The 16731-nt window shown below is 35.4% G+C and overlaps 1 protein-coding gene across 8 annotated transcripts in view; it reads right to left on the reverse strand.

Moving 5' to 3' along the window:
* PUM2 (pumilio RNA binding family member 2) overlaps window positions 1-16731 on the reverse strand; it is an 83647-nt gene that overhangs the window by 26343 nt on the left and 40573 nt on the right. For all 8 annotated transcript variants that reach the window (XM_037812493.1, XM_037812491.1, XM_037812495.1 and 5 more), the window contains 4 exons: window positions 16260-16408; window positions 14585-14723; window positions 826-969; window positions 414-704 (listed from right to left, as the gene is read on the reverse strand). In XM_037812493.1, the coding sequence (XP_037668421.1) occupies window positions 414-704; window positions 826-969; window positions 14585-14723; window positions 16260-16408 (723 nt within the window). The remainder of the gene's footprint in view (window positions 1-413; window positions 705-825; window positions 970-14584; window positions 14724-16259; window positions 16409-16731) is intronic.

Genomic DNA, 16731 nt, shown 5'->3' on the forward strand with positions numbered 1-16731 from the left:
AAGAATATAATTTGATATGGTGGGTAAAAAGATCAGAAGCAGATATTAAGGATTCTAGGGTGTTATAGAAATAGAAAATTCCTTGAGGCCTACCTAAATAAATAGCCCTGCCCTCATGAAGAAAAGGCCACCAGTTGTACCAACAAAACTAGGGTAAGCCAGTTTCACTCATGTTTCTGAATACTCTGGAAACCATGTGTGTCAACATGGAGTCAACTTGAGCCTCTGCTGACTTTGCTTAGTTATTACTCAATCAAAAATCTAGGGATGAGTTTGTGAAGGTGAAGTATTATTTTTGGAAGGTATTTATAATTGGATTTCTTAAGTGTTATAAAGTTAGGTTACTTTAATTTTCTAAAAGAAATATATTTAAATATTTAATAATACATACAATTAGCAAAGTGCAAACTTACCTGATGAGCCAAATCCACTGAGGGCTGAGCCTAAAGCAGCACCCAAAGAGCTGCTACTTCCAAAGCCAAGAGATGTATTTCCAGGTTGACCAGGTCCATGAGAAAATAAGGAACTGCTCTGGGAGCTATTAGTCAAAGAACTGCTCCCATAAAATGAATTAGACTGCAGATTAGTGCTTGGCTGTTGCTGCTGCTGCTGCTGCTGTGGCGGCTGAGTGCCAATCGGCCGAAACAGACCATTTGTGGTGCCTGTGAGACTATTTGCAGTTCCTCCAGCTGCTGCTGCTGCTGCTATTAAAATATAAATTTGAGAAACTTCTTAAAACTACCCAGAAAACTATTCTGTATTTTAAAAGTGGTATTTCAAACAATACTAGAAAAACTAATCCCTGAAAATGTCAGTTATACTTACCAGCTTGTGCTGCTGCTGAACTAATTAAAACAGGTGTTGGAGCCATTAATCGAACTGGAGCTCCCAGGCCCGTTCTTGCTCCAGGGCCAACCACTAAGGCACCGGTCTGATCATAATAGGCAGTTGGGGCTAGTACCTGATAGCCTGGATAAAAGTGAATGTTTACTAGTGAAAACATTTATTATAGAAAACATGGATCATTATTTGTATTTCTGTGTCAACCAGAAAAGTTATTTATTTATTTATTTTTTAAATTCAGTTTTATTGAAATACATTCATACACCATACAATCATCCATGGTATACAATCAACTGTCTACAGTATGATCACTTAATTATGCATTCATCACCACAATCTATCTCTGAACATTTTCCTTACATCAGAAAGAACCAGAACAAGAAAAATAAAAGTGAAAAAAGAACACCCAAACCATCCCCCCATCCCACCCCATTTGTCCTTTAGTTTTTTTTTATCTTCATTTTATTGAGATATATTCACATACCACGCAGTCATACAAAACAAATCGTACTTTCGATTGTTTACAGTACCATTACAGAAAAGTTATTTTATACCACTAATATAAAACACTTAAATAGTTACCATATGAAAAGCCAACATACTTAATACATGAAAACGTAATAGAACATAAAGTTGATTTTTTTCCTCTAAATTTTAACAGATACATTAAACAAAAATGTCTTTTACTCATAGACCACAATATGAGGAGGTATTTTCCTTGGTATAGAAACTATAGGCTATCATGCTTGATATAGGGGAAGTGAAGTAAGATACTAAAAGAAATGGCTATTGTGCAATTTTAATAAATTTCTAAATCAAGTGCCTCATCACCATCATTCCCTTAGATTTTCACTTTTAGCAAATCTTAAAAGCTAGTCTACTTGCAAAGGACCTCAAGCTAGAGTTTGAATGAAAATCATACAGGCATTAGTTTTATTATAGCCTTCAGCATAAAACAAATAACAAATGGCATTCTTCAGAACTACAGCAGAGTAAAGTTTCTTTAGATTTTAGCAGCCTTTCTCAATGGGGAGTTCTCATCCGAACCACATAATATAGAAAATGATTCTAGTGACTATTTTTTTCAATTCTTCCAAGGATGGTACGTAACTAGTACCAATCTAGATACATAAGGGAGACGTTAACTACATATTTAAGATGCTTAAGGGTGACACAGCTTAATTAAGGTTAGAAAGGCTGCTTTTTAGTGTGCCAAGGACTCAGGCTCACTAGCCTGACAACCACCTACAAAAATGTACTGGCAGGATTACGAATACTGAATCTTTATATAAATGTGTTTATTTTATTTTCACTTTATTTTTTTAGTTGCTAGGGTTTTAAAATAGCTAGAAGAACTGAAATGGTGGAACCACAACCTATAACATTCTTTGAAATTTGCTCTATAGCTACTGATTAAATTGTACTTTTACAGTTATCACCTTTCTGTATATATGTTATATTTCACAATAAGGAAATGGCTGAAACTGTAGAACTGTAACCCATAACATTCTTTGAAATTAGTTATATAACTACTTGTTAAATCATACTTTGGAAGTTATCACCTTTCTGGTTTTTTGTAATATTTCACAATGAGGAAATAAATGAAATTGTGGAACTGTAACCCATAACAATCTTTGAAATCTGCTCTCTAACCACCTGTTAAACTGTACTTCGAAAGGTGTCACTTTTCTGTATATGTTATTTTTCACAATAAAAAAATACTAAAAAAATGTACTGGCAACTTCTGATATTTAAAAAAAAAATTAAAGATAATATAATAAAATATATTCCAATGATAAACTGTGGGTTTTATTTGTTAAGAATCATATAGAAGTAAAAATCACAGTAAAATCACAGTTATAAAAGAGCATGCAAATTTTACTGCTTTTAAACTCAGGTTAAATTCAGTTCAAGCATAATAAGCTGCAGGGGTAAACACTTAACATCATCATTAAGACATTTTCACATGCAAAGGTTACTTTTAAATAAATACAGTAATTCTTGACTAAGAATAAGCACTGGCATCTTGCTAATGAAACATCCACATGACTGGCAAACCTCAAGCTATAGATGCTCTTCAGTGCTTTTAACCAGTGTGTGCAGTACAATCCTGAGAACAAGACATGCCGAAAACACTCTTGCTTAAAAGCATTATTATCTACCTAATATCTGAATCTGAATTAAGAAATAACGTTAAGCCATTTGGACATATGGCAGTAAACATCCAACTAAAGAATCATACAGAACTAAACTGCTATCCAACTAAGTAGCCTAATAAATTCCCAAAAAGAATTACCCCACAGTCAATTCATCCCCTAAGACTTGTCCATTTCACCTTCTAAATATATCTCAAATACATCTATTCTCTTGATTGTCACTATCCTGTCCAATCGGATCTAAATTATCTGCCCACACTCTCGTCTCACTCCTTAGTCTATTCTCCAGAATGATCTTTTAATATCCAATCTAATACTACCTTCCCACCCCCCCCCCAAAAAAAGAAAACCTCCCAAAGGGTTAAAAATGAAAACCAAACCTCTTAATAGTGGTCTACAATGGTCTACAATGTGATCTGGTTGGTACCTGGCCATTTTTCCAATTCATCTGGTTAGCCCCTCTTCTTAAGCATCATGCTTTCTCTCAGCACAGGGCTTTGGTGTATTGTTTTCTTGACAAAAGACTGTTTTCTTTTCCTCTCCCATCTGCTACATATTTTGGTTTGCGAACTTACTCACATGTGCATTCATTCATTCAGCAAATATTTGTCAAGTGGCTACTACATGCCAGGCACTATTCTAGGTATTGGAATACAGCAGGAAACAATAAGGAGAAAAATCTTTACTCTCAAGGGATTATTTTCTACTGCAAATAGAGACAAACAAAAAAAGTAAAACAGAGTATGTCAGATAGTACTAAAAGGTGAGAAAATTAGGCAGGGAATGTGAATAGGGAGTATTGAGATGGTGATAATTTTAAGTTGGGAGTCAAGAAGAGCCTCTTGACTCCCAACTTAAGGTGACATATAAGGGAAATATATATAAGAGAATAAGTCAAGCAGGTATCTACAGAAAGGTATCTACAGGTATCAACAGCTAACAGAAACTAAGGCACTGTGGCTGAAAAAAGAGTAATCAAGACAGGCAATGAGCACCTAGATCCTCCAGGGCTTTACAGGCCACTATAAGGACTTGGGCTTTTACTCTGAGCAGGTGAGAAACCATTAGTAGGTTTTGAGAAGAGTGAGGTAATCTGATAACCTTTCTAGCCATGGAGAATGGATTCCATGGAGAGAAAGGAGAAGACAAGATGCAACATGGAAACCCAGCTGAAAAGCTATTCCACACTCATGTGAGATATAATGGTGACTAGGTTCAAGGGAGAAACAGGAGAGGTAGAAAGAGGTAGTTGGATTCTGAGAGCCAACAGGATATTTGGAGATTGAAAGTGGGATGTGAGAGAAAGAGAAATCAAGAATTGCTTCTATTTTTGACTTGAGCACTGCAAGAATGGATCTGCCATTTAATGCTGGGTAAGAACTGCAAGAGAAACATAGCTGTGGGAATTCAGTTTGGGACCTGATTTGAGATGACTATTAGATATCCCACTGGAGAGGTCAAATAGGTAGCTGGATATACAAGTCTGGAGTTTAGGGGAGAAGGCCAGGCAGGAATTACAAATGTGAGAGTTGTCAGCACAAAGATGGTATTTAAAGCCAAGAGAGGATGAAATTAAGAAAACAAAAAAAGAGGTCTAAATACTGAGGGTATTTCACATTACAAGGCTGGAAAGAGATGGAACCAGAAAAGAAATTGAGAAAGAATAGCCACTGAGAATAACAGAATACTGGAACAATGTGGCATTATGGAGGCCAAGAGAAAAAAGAATTTCAATGAAGAGTGAGTAATTAGTAATGTCGTATGCTGCTAAAAGTTTTTAAGGATTGAGAACTGACCAATGGATTTAATAATTATGCTAGACATTGTTTTAAGAAGTAAGAGCCAAACTGTGGGTTTGGTATTGAATGGAAGGTACAGACAATGTTTCTGAACAGTTTTGCTGTAAAAAGGACCAGAAAGAAAAAAGATGGGAGCTAGAGGAAAAGTCGTGTTCTGACTATTTTCTTCTAAACTAGAAAAGGCACTTCAATAGCAAAACATGTTACTTTATAATAAATTTTTAAAATTTTATTTTGATAAATGGCACATACAAGTGAGCAAAAAAAAAGTACAAGATGATAACTATAACACAAAAAAGTGTAACAATACAAGAAACAAAAAACTGCTCAGCACCCCAAGAAACCTTCTTCCATATTCCCTGCTCTACCCACAATCTTTTCCTTCCCTTAAGAGTTATGTACTGTGTACTACTATACATAAATGCATTTCTCTAAACTATCTTTTGGTCTGGATTATTTAAAAGTTTTGCATGTGACTCATCCATATTGCTCTATGTAGATCCTTTCTAGTTCATTTTCCAGCACACAGCACCTCATTGGGTGGGCACCATAATGCATTTATCCATTTTATATTTGCATTGTTGCCAGTCTGGGGGCATTTCCAAAAGTACTGCTACAAACATTCTTGTACATGTATCCTCCTGCATCATGCACATATTTCCCTAATTTAAGGGTATAAACACCCTTGACACTGAGTCATAGGTTAGGCATATTTTCAACTTCGGTAAATGTCAATCTGTTTCAGGCTGCTATCAGAACTCCCACTGTGTCATAATCCCAACAGTGGTACTGTCAGGCTTTTAAATTTTTGCCAATTTGGAAGATACATAAAAGTATTTTGTTGTGGTTTTGATTATTTGCTATCCCTGATTATTAAGGAGGATGAGCACTTTTTCATGTGCTAAATGGGCATTTGCATCTCCTCCTGTAAAAGGCCCACTCCAGTCTTTTTGCCCACTGTTCTACTGAGCTCCTTTTTCTTATTGATTTCTAGTTCTTTATGTATGCAAAACATTTACTGCAACATCTTCTCCCATTCCTAGCTTTGGTCTTCCATTCTCTTCATGGTGACTTTTGGGGTAATGTGGGCAAATTTATCATTTCCTATATTTTCACGACACAATTTCCCTATATTATCTACTAAGAGTTTTAAAATTTCACTTTTCACGTTGAGGTCTAAAATCCAAATGGAGTTGACCACTGAACACAGGGTTGATTCCCATAGAGACCGTCAATTTTCTACACTCCATTTTGTTTATAAAACAAGCCATCCCCTCCTACTGCTTTGCAGTACTTCTTTTGCTATCTATCAATCACGTGTTTGTTTCTTTTGAGATCTTTCTGTTGAGGTCTCTATTCTGTTGTCTGTCTCTCTGTGCAGTAAATTAACTGAAGCTTTGGAGTAATCTTACTACACAGTAGAGCGAGTCCTTCTAAATTCTTAACTCTTTTTTACATTTCGGTTTAAATTTTAGCATCGCTGTCAAAATACAACAAAAAGACCCCATTAGGAATTTTGATTAGGAGTTCACTGCAATTACAGATTAATTTGAGGAAAACTGATGTGTTTAAAATACTGAGTTGCCCAAGGGTATCTCTCTTTCAGGCCTCCCCTAATGTCTAAATAAAGCTTCAGAATTTCTCCCAAAGAAATCATTCCCAATGTCTTATACTTCTAAGTACTTGATATTATTTTAAATAGAATTTGTTAATAATAGCTTTGTTTACTGATTTTTGTATGCAGTACACATGAAACCTTGTTAAAACCCTTATTAATACTGTTAATTTAACTGTAGAATCATTTAATGCATACTCAATCACATTTTCTGCAAGTGACGGTTTTGTTTTTTCCTTTACAAATTTTTTCATTTTATTTTTATCGCTCTTATTACGGCACTGGCAGGACCTCAACCAGAAAGTTGAAGAAAAGCAATGTTAATGGGAATCTCTGTTTTGTTCCACTATCATAAGTTTTCAACATTTGCTAGAAGTATGAAGTTTGCTGTGGACTTTTTTTTTTTTTTTGGTCAATTCCCCCTCAGCAGATTAAGGAAGTAAGGAGTTTTAGTTCATCAGTATATGACTGTATTATGCTTTTCCTACATCTGCGAAGAAGTTATGTGATTATTGTTTTTTCATCCTTCAGTGTTGCAAATTATACAGTGATTTTTCTAGTGTCCACCTTGCAATCCTGGGATAAAATCAGCTTATAAATGATATATATTACTTATACATTGCTGGATTTGGTTTGCTAACATGTCGCTTAGGATTTCAAAACCCATGCTTTTAAGTGCAAACAGCCTATAATTTTCCTTTTCTGTACTGAATGCCTTTGACAAGTTTTACAAGACTATACTAGCATCATAAAATGAGTTGGAGAGTATATTCTCTTTTTTTCTGGAAAACTTACTCTTTATTCTCCAGAGTAACTAACTTATTTAACACTGTAATTATGTCTTCTTTGAATGCCTGGTATCATTTACCATGAAGCTACCCGCCTGGAGTTTTCTTGGTGGAAAGATTTTTTGATCATCCAACTGATTACTTTAACGGTAACAGGACTTCAGATTTCCTATACATTCTTTTCTAGTTACGTCCATTTAGTTTTCATTTTCCAATTTATTAACATGAAATCATTCCTAACAGCTTTTATGACTGTTTGATTTTCCAGGTATTGGTTTTTTTTAATGCCTTCTTTCTCTTTCTGTTTTTCATGAGCTGCCTAGAGGTTTATCAATTTTATTAGTCTTCTCAAAGAAGTAACTTTTGAGATACTGGATCCTTTTAAATATACGTTTGCTAGTGTATTTCATTCACATCAGCTCCTATCTTTATTATTTGCTTCCTTCTACATTCTTCAAATTAATTTTCTTCTTTTTATAGTTTCCAGATGGATGCTTAGCTCATTAAATTCAGGCCTTTCTTACTTTCTAACATATGCACCTGAGCCTTGTATTACTCCTCTAGGTTCTGCTTTAGCTGTAATCAGCAACTTTAAATATGTAACGTTTTCACTATCATTCAGTTTGAAAATTTCTAATTTCCATGGTATTATCTTTTTATCACTGAGTTTGTGAGTGCTTTGGTGAGCATATGGGGATTGGGGGAAGGAAGGAGGAGTGGTGGAGGTAGAAAAGAATGGTATAGAGAGGTAAGAGATAAGGAAGCTGAAACAAAACTCTACCATCTTAGTTTTAAAATACCACCTACCTTCAAACATAAAGTAAGGGTGGTAGAATCAAAAAAATAACCCACAAATAGCTCAAAATGCAAGGCAGACAGAAGTACTAAAGAAAGGTACAAGTAATATGCCACTGGAAAGCAGAACAGGTATTATTAGTGAACAAGCACTGGGAAAGGGAGATCAGAGAAGGGATGATACCAACTACCTTAGGAAAGATAATCACAAAATGTTACAAAAAAGCAAAATGTAAAACTATACACTCCAATTTTGTTGGAAATTTATAAAAGGGTATTCTAAGCTAAAGAAAGAACATTACCTAGGGCTAGAGGCAGAAAAGTATATGGAATATTTGGGGAAGCATATGTGGTCTAAAGTGTTAAAGCATGGACTATGGAGGGTTACAACAAATTAGGCTGAAAAGGCAGTTTGGGTATAAGACCACAAAAAATGGTATAAACTAACCTGTATTTCTGAAACTATGAAATGAACAGAACAGTTAGTAGGAGGAGAAGAGGCCAAACGAGCAGTAGATATGAAAAGAAATAAACAAGATAGAATGATCAAGCCTTGCTAAATTATTGAAAAGTGGGATATTGAAGGAAAACAAGAGTTAAAGATGACCATGAGATTCATCCAAGAGGTTCTAGATCAAGGGGACAGTGGTGCTAATAAGTGAAATAAGGTAAACAAAAAAATAAGCAGATTTGGGGAGATGAGTTCATTTTTGATATGTTCAGTTTGAGGAATGGCTGCAACATAAACATGGTAATGTACAGGGCATAAGTAGAGATTTGTTGGGTATTTAGAAAAGAATCCAAGATGCAGATGTAAACCCATTAGTTTCCTGGCATCGGGATGATAGCTGAAATGATGAAAGTAGATAGACTCTCTCCCAAGCAATAAATGTAAAGTGAAAACAGGAATAAAGAAACAATAGTAGGGGATTCCAGACAATATAGCCACATTAATTTAATTCTACACCTATTTTGACAAGAACTGTTCTCTCATAATTTAATCCTTATTAACAACCCTACAAAGCAGGCATTATCTCCCTTTTACCAGTATTGAAGTTCTAAGTTCAAACAGCAAAGTATCTTCATGTGGCCAAGGTCACATAACTGATAAGTGGTAGAGTAACAATGTAAATCTAACTCTATAAAGCATGGGCACAAAGCCAGGCTGTCTTCTATATTAATAATGTACAAAGAGGAAACAGAAACTGCTAAGAAGCAATCAGGAAGGTAGAAAAGCCAGGAAGTGCAAAATATCATAGACATGACAGCAGAAAGGAGTTACTGAGTTACTATACATCATCAGTACGGTAAATAACGGAGAAAAATAAGGATAATGGAGAGGAGGTCATACTTCACAATCATCACCAATTAATATTAGAAGTACCACAAACGAATGAACGAGGAAGGGCATTAAAATATGTCAGAATATAAAGTTAGACAGTGTACTCCATGAGGGCATCTCAACTGAGAGAAATCTTTTTAGGATTCAGCAAAATGGCTGGGTAAGGAAAGAGGTAGCAGAGGGGAAAGACTGAAGATAACAGACTAAAAACCTACAGGTGGCACATAGGATTCTAAAGGGTTAAAAGTCTATAATCAATATAGCACAATCACCAGGAATTTGAAGGGACACAAAGGTGAAGAGGTATAGAAGGAAGAGTTAAGAGGTATGAGACTTGAAGGAAGAGCAATTCTTTATAGCTATGTAACTATCTGAATTAGGAAAGTGAGAATTATTTCATCACAGTCCAGGGCAAAGTGAAGAAGAGAAGACAGATAGTTTTAGAGTGAGGGAACCACGTGAAAGACTAACCAATCAAGTCACTTTTACGTTTATATTCCAAAGGGGTAAAATGTTATAGCTCAAAAGGTTAAGTAAAATAGTCTTTTAAAACTTTCTTGAAAGTTTTCTTTATTTTTAATTTTATCACGACTACGAAAAATGTTTTTCAATAACTATAGTATAAAAAGGATGCTTTCCTTTAGAATTTACGTCTGCAAAGTTCATGGCTAGGCAAAATGAAAAAAAGAAAGCAATAAAGAACCTTCTCATAGAATGGACAAAAGAAATGAGTAAATAAATTCCGAGTAAAGTTGATAAAATAGGAAAAGAAATAATAAGGTAAGAAATAAGAAATAAGAAATAATAATGTAAGAAATAAGAACATAAACTGAATATGAATAAAGGGATCAAAGGCTTCTGTAAAAAATGAATAATAAGGCCAAGATCAACACTATGTAACATGACAGGCAATAATGAATACACTCAGATAAGAAGCACTGTCATAACACCAGGTTACACTGAGACTCTAATAGGGCGGACAGTGATGTTTCCATGATGGTAGAATAGGATGCTCCAGGGTTCCACCACCCCCCACAGAATCTTTAAACAACTAGCAAAAACTGGCAGAACCAGTTAAAGGGCAGGTAAAGGCAAGAGTTAAAGGGTTGCAGTAACTGGGTAAACATTGAATTAAGAAAAAGGCAACGTAAGAACAGTAGAAAAACCCTGTGGCACAATTGCAGGCCCTTCCCCCAACTCCTCCCCACCTTGGTGCAGAGCCAGCCTGTGCTCTAGGTGCCAGGTCTCTGGTCCCAGTTCCAGAAAGAACAGAATAACCCTTAGGTGCATTCTGGGATGCATGTATGTCTGTACCAATTTATCTGTCTGAAGGACTGAAACAGGACTCCTATCTCTGGTTGGTGTCCCAGAACTTGCCTGCAACAGAAGCAATTTGCAGACACCAAAGTCAGTGTAAGGAACAACTGAATTACAGTGGCCTGAGGCAAAGGATTACCAGCTTTAAGGCATACAACAGAGTGCTGTAAAGACCATTTCATAAGGAAAATAAGGGGCAATCAGATACCCATAAAAGAAGGGATTCCTAAGGCCATGAGCCCATGACCAGGACAAGAAGCATGCTTAGAAAAGACCAGGGAGGACAGTGTGCTTTCACCCCAGGATGACATACAGATTCTCTGTTAGGAGGGCTAAGCTCTGAAGGAGAGGACTGGCCAACATAGAGCCCACCTGCAAAGACTGTGAAAAAAAAAAAACTTTGTTTTTTTATTAGCTCCCAGCATTTGAGGAATATCTGCATATCACTAGCAGGATACAAACTTAAGGAACAGACATCTCAGGGAATAAATCCCAGAGTTATCACAACATTAAAATGCACAGTATAGAACAAAAGATTACAAGACACAGGAAAAGAAAGATTGTTCATCCAAAGGAGTAAGATAAAACATCTGAAGCTATCAACAAAGACCAAACTTTGAACATTCCAGATAAAGATGTAAAAAAAGATAGAAATTATAAAAAGGAACCAAACAGAAATATTGGAACTGAAGACCACGATAGCTGAAATAAAAAATTCCCTAGAGGTGCAGCAGCGGATTGGAGTTGGCAGAAGAAACTGAGGGTATGACAAATGAAATTATACAGGCTGGAAGAGCAGAAAGGAAAATGAATGAAGAAAAGTGAACAGAGTCTAAGAGACCTATGGGACACCATGAAACATACCAATATACACATTACAGGAGTCCCAGAAGAAGAAAAAGTCAGAAGGAATATTTGAAGAAATAATGGCTGAAAAATTCCCTAATGTAATGAAAGACATGAATATACACTCATGTCCAAGAAGCTCAAAAAACCCCAAACAGGAGATCAACACTCAGATGTGTTATAATCAAGCCATCAAATGCCAAGATTCAAATGCCAGACTATATGGCTAAGCTAGAAACTGCTACGGTGAACAATACTCCTAGGTTTAGGTTGATAAGTGAATCCTAGTAGCTACAAAAGAGAACCTATGTGTCATGTACAAGGGCACCTCAATAAGATTAAATGCCAATGTCTCATCCGAAATCATGGAGGCAAGAAGGCAGCTGGATGACATATTCAAAGTGCTGAAAGAAGATAACTGACAACTGAGAATTCTTTATCCACCAACATTGTCTTTCAAAAATCAGGGAGTGAATAAGACATTCCTAGATTAAAAAAAAGTTGAGGGAGTTCCTCACCACTAGACCTTCCCTATAAGCAACACTAAAGGAAGTTCTTGAGTGAAAGGAACGGACACTGGACAGCAGATTGAAACAGCATAAAGAAAGAAAGATCTCCAACAAATCTAATCATACAGAAATTATAAACCCCAGTACCGTTGTATTTTTGTTTTGTAACTCCGTATTTTACTCCTTACAGGATCTAAAATGCAAAAGTATAGAAAGCAAGGATAAACTTATGGGTTTGGATACATAAGGCATAAAGACGTAAATTATGACAAGAACATCATAAAAATGTGGGGGACAAGAAGTATATGAATACAGTCTTTGTATGCTACAGAAGTTAGGTTGGTATCAAATCAAATGAGACTGTTATAGATTTAGGTTGTTAAATTTAAGAACCATGATAAACACAAAGAAAATATCTGAAAAACACTCACAAAAGGAAATACAAGACTCTAAATGGTTCACTACAAAGAGCAAGTAAATACAAAAGTAATTAATAATCGAAGAACTGAGGGACAAAAAAGGAACAAGACTTACAAAAACCAATAACGAGACGGCAGAACAAAGTCCTGCATTATCAGCAGTTACTTTAAATGTAAGTGGACTAAACCTTCCAGTCAAAAGGCAATGACTGGCCAAATGGATTGAAGTGCATGACTCAACTGTGTCCTGTTTACAATAGAGACTCAACATAAATTCAAAGACACAGCAGGCTGAAAGAGAAAGGAAGGAAAAAAATATTCCATGTAAGCAGTAATCAGAAGAGAGCTGGGACAGCTATACAAAAACTGTTACAAGGGACAAAAGACTCTCTGTAATGATAAAAGGGTCAATTCATCAAAAACATATAACAATTATAAATATATATGCACCTAAGAGCAGAGCTCCAAAATATAGGAAGTAAATACTGACAGATTTGAAGGGAGAAACAGACAATTCTCCATTAATTGTTATATTAACAGGAGACATCAATATAGCAGTTTCAATAATGGCTAGAGCATCTAAACAGAAAAATCAATAAGGAAATAGAAGACTTTAACAATAGTATAAATCAACTGTAACTAACAGAAATTATGCTACACAGAACACTTCACCCAACAATAGCAGAATACACATTCTTCTCAAGTGTGCCTGTATCATTTTCTAGGCAAGCCTCCAAAAAGGCAAGACTTAATACTATAGTATTATTTGACTCCTCTCCCTCTTCTAGCTGCAGCTAAAATCTAAGAGGTATCCAGAGTGGTCTTAGGAGTGGAGCCATAAACTCCCAGCTCACCTTCTTTTAGGATATGCCTCTATGTACCTACAACAACGTCAACTTTAGGGTCTATTTCTCAGAGGGATGCTTTTGCCAAGGTCTCTAATCCACAATGGCTCCAGGATAGTGGCTTCTAGGAAGCAAGTACATGGCTGGGATTGAGAAAGAGAGAGAGAGAGGGACAAAGGAAGAGAGAGACAAAGGGAGAGAGAGAAAGAAAATAGTCCCCACTCTATCATTTTGTACTTCAGGGACAGCAATATTAAAATCTTCTCTTCATCTATGAAATAGGCAAGGTGATAAATCCAGATCTTAGAATTCCAGAGAGACCAGAATGAATGCAATTAACACATAAATCCTCAAAAAGTATTTATCAAGGCTTTAACACATAAAAGAAACCCTTAATCATGTAGCCACACACTTTTCCAATATACAAAACATGTTTCCTAATGTTTCTATTCTATCTGAATAGAAAACTACATTATAATTAAATTGATACTGGAACTTGCGTCTCATTAAAAAAATAATCTACACAGTTACAGGAAAAAAGTTAGTCTTCCATGTGGACAGAATGAGGAAGCAGAATGGATTATCTACTGATATTCAAATGTGGCCTTAAATCTCATTTTAAAAACAATACAAGTGCTGTGTGTTACAGTTTAAGTAAAATACCTTCCTTTCACCTTCATTCTTTTTTATTAAAACAGTAATTTTACATCTAGTTCCATAATCTATTTTGTTGGCTCATTCTAAAAGTTGTACAGTGGCAATGACCAGAGATTTTATAGAACAATTTTCTGCTTTTTGGGTTTTCATAGGAATATTATAGACACAGCTGCTAATAATTTATAAATATCAATAGTTTAAAATGCCCACAAATAGGCTAAACAAGTCTGAACAATGTTAAAGTAGAAAACGTTAGCTGCAACTTCTCAATAGTAACTAAACAACTATTCTAATAAAAAGGCAAATAATTTTGTCTTGCACACCAACTCTAACCAACTGGTTTTATTTCTAGAATCACTGTGTAGAGGCTTCTGGGCCAGTTTCAGCTAGAATGATGCTATGATTTATTTGTGTCTAAGAAAAACTGGACATGTTGAGAATTCTACATGCACCGTGTATTTGTCATCCCTGTCAAAGTGAGTCTCACAAAGTACTGGTTTTGATTATCAGCATTCAAGTTCTCGGTAACTTAGTACAAAGTAGGAAAGATTTTAAAGAGATTTCTTGAATTTTTTTTTTCCACTTTTCAGTGTGAGAATTCACATATAACATTTTCAATTTATTCAAATCTCTACAATTAACCAACAATATACCTGGCATGCCAGTGGCAAGACCCTGACCAAAAGCCAAAGTTGGATTTGCTGCTGCAGCTGCTGCAAGTGATTCTGCTTGCTGCCCTTGCTGACCCTGACTGGGAGTAAGAGGGCGCTGACCCGCTCCAGCACGGAGAACCTAAAAAGACAAATGATACTCTTTCTTTAAAAACGAAATTATAAAATAATAGATAAATAAGTTTATCTTGGACAACTTTGTATTATAAAGAAGGTTAGCCTCTGAAAACTCTCTGAACATAGCTGCAAGCAATGAAATGTAGATTTAGCATAAAAAAACACAAAATAACATCAAAAACACAACACACAGTTGAATGGCTCGACAACTAGAACTACCTATACAGCAACATGAAGCTTCTAGAAGGTGTCTGGAAAAGAAAAAGTATTCTAACATTTGTGCTCTTTAACTTACCAAAATAATACTTTTAAAAGGGCTATGCTTGGGACTGAGTCGGGAACGGAAAATATTAGCCAAAAATAACACAGACTTAATTTAGATTTTGTTAAATTGTTTTCTGAGGCTGAAAACTGAAATACAGAAGGCTTAAGGGAACAAATTAAGCATGACCATCGAGTAAGTCGTAATGAATCTAGTGCAGAGTGAAAACTTCAGGTTTACAGAATTCAGATGATATAAGAAAGGGGGGTAAAATCTACTTTCTAACTTAAAACCTCATGGTAAAAAACAACACAATATTATATTAAAACAAGTGAAAACTCTTGAAGCCAGTCAAATTTTACTACTTTGTAATACACAGCTGTTGCTACAACATGGTAAACATTAATTTCACAAAGACAAAAATTTATACATTTCAGGACAAGGTGGAGTCATTGTAAGTCCCATCTATGTACATAAGTATCAGATGCAGGTGTGGGTGTAGCTAACACAGGGTGATATTTTTATGTTTCCCCCCAAAAAATATAGGTTAAAAAATAATAATTTATTTAAAAATACTATGGCATGATCTCCAAGGTCTGAGGCAAAGGAGCGCTTCAACAAAGCATCAATAAAGCATTAAACTAAAGTAAAGGGAAATTGAGAATAACATTTTACTCCCAACTAAGTACATCATACGTGTCATTATATTGCTTTGTTGGTGTAAATACAATGAATATGGCAGCAAGGATTGAGATATTTTTCAGCAGTGTTTTTACAACTTTATCAACATAATTCTATGAAAGCAGCTGAAATTTAAAAAAAAAAAAAAAAACTTCACAATAAGTATTTTTCATCCTGTTTTAAGAACTTAAGGTAAACTTTAGTGAAAATATTTCATCTTTTCTCGGTTAAAAATACATAGTAATCTCCTTTATCTGGTCAAAAACATTAGTATTTAAAATAGTAATTTAAATATCCAGAAGAAAATGAAGTGGTATTTATTTTGATAAGAACATTAGTCTACCTTAAGAAATGACGAAAGAAATTTCAAAACTGCTAGAGACTTCAAGACAGCAAACCAACAAACACAGAAATGGAATAAAAACAAATTTAAAAAACATGGCCATGCAATAAATACTTGTGTACCAACCATATGCCAGCTACTATGCTACATACTGAGGAAACAAAAGAGAACAGACACAGACCTTGAACTCGAAGAGCTCATAGAATTTCAAAAATTCAATATTCAGACATTATTTAATGAAGGAAGGACTATACCTGTTGCTGTCCAGGCTGAGCCTGTGAGGCTGCTTGCTGATTAGCTGTGTTGTTTACCGCAGCTGCAGCTGCAGCTTGTTGCTGAAATAAATTGGCGGGATACACCCCCCATGGAACACCATAATACTGAGGTGGAACCACTGCTGGACCTAAATACCACCACCACCAAGAACAAAAGAAAAGAGTCACTAGATTTTATAGACACATGAGATCAGTTACCATGAGACTGAAAAAGGGGACAGTGCATGAGACTCAGCAGAACTACCCAAGCCTGCTATAACTGTATTTGAACTGCAAATCCTGAATTTAAAAATCTTGTTCATATTTGAAACAGAATTATGTCACAAAGTCTCACAAAGCAACTGAAAATCACACAAAAACAAACGAAACAACAGTGTATATGTGGTTAGGAAAATAGGACTAGTGAGTCTAGACAATAAAGAACTAGATAATTTAGCATAGAGGGAAAAAG

The sequence above is a fragment of the Choloepus didactylus genome, chromosome 20, assembly GCF_015220235.1.
Source record: "Choloepus didactylus isolate mChoDid1 chromosome 20, mChoDid1.pri, whole genome shotgun sequence".
NCBI classification, from domain to species: Eukaryota; Metazoa; Chordata; class Mammalia; order Pilosa; family Megalonychidae; genus Choloepus; species Choloepus didactylus.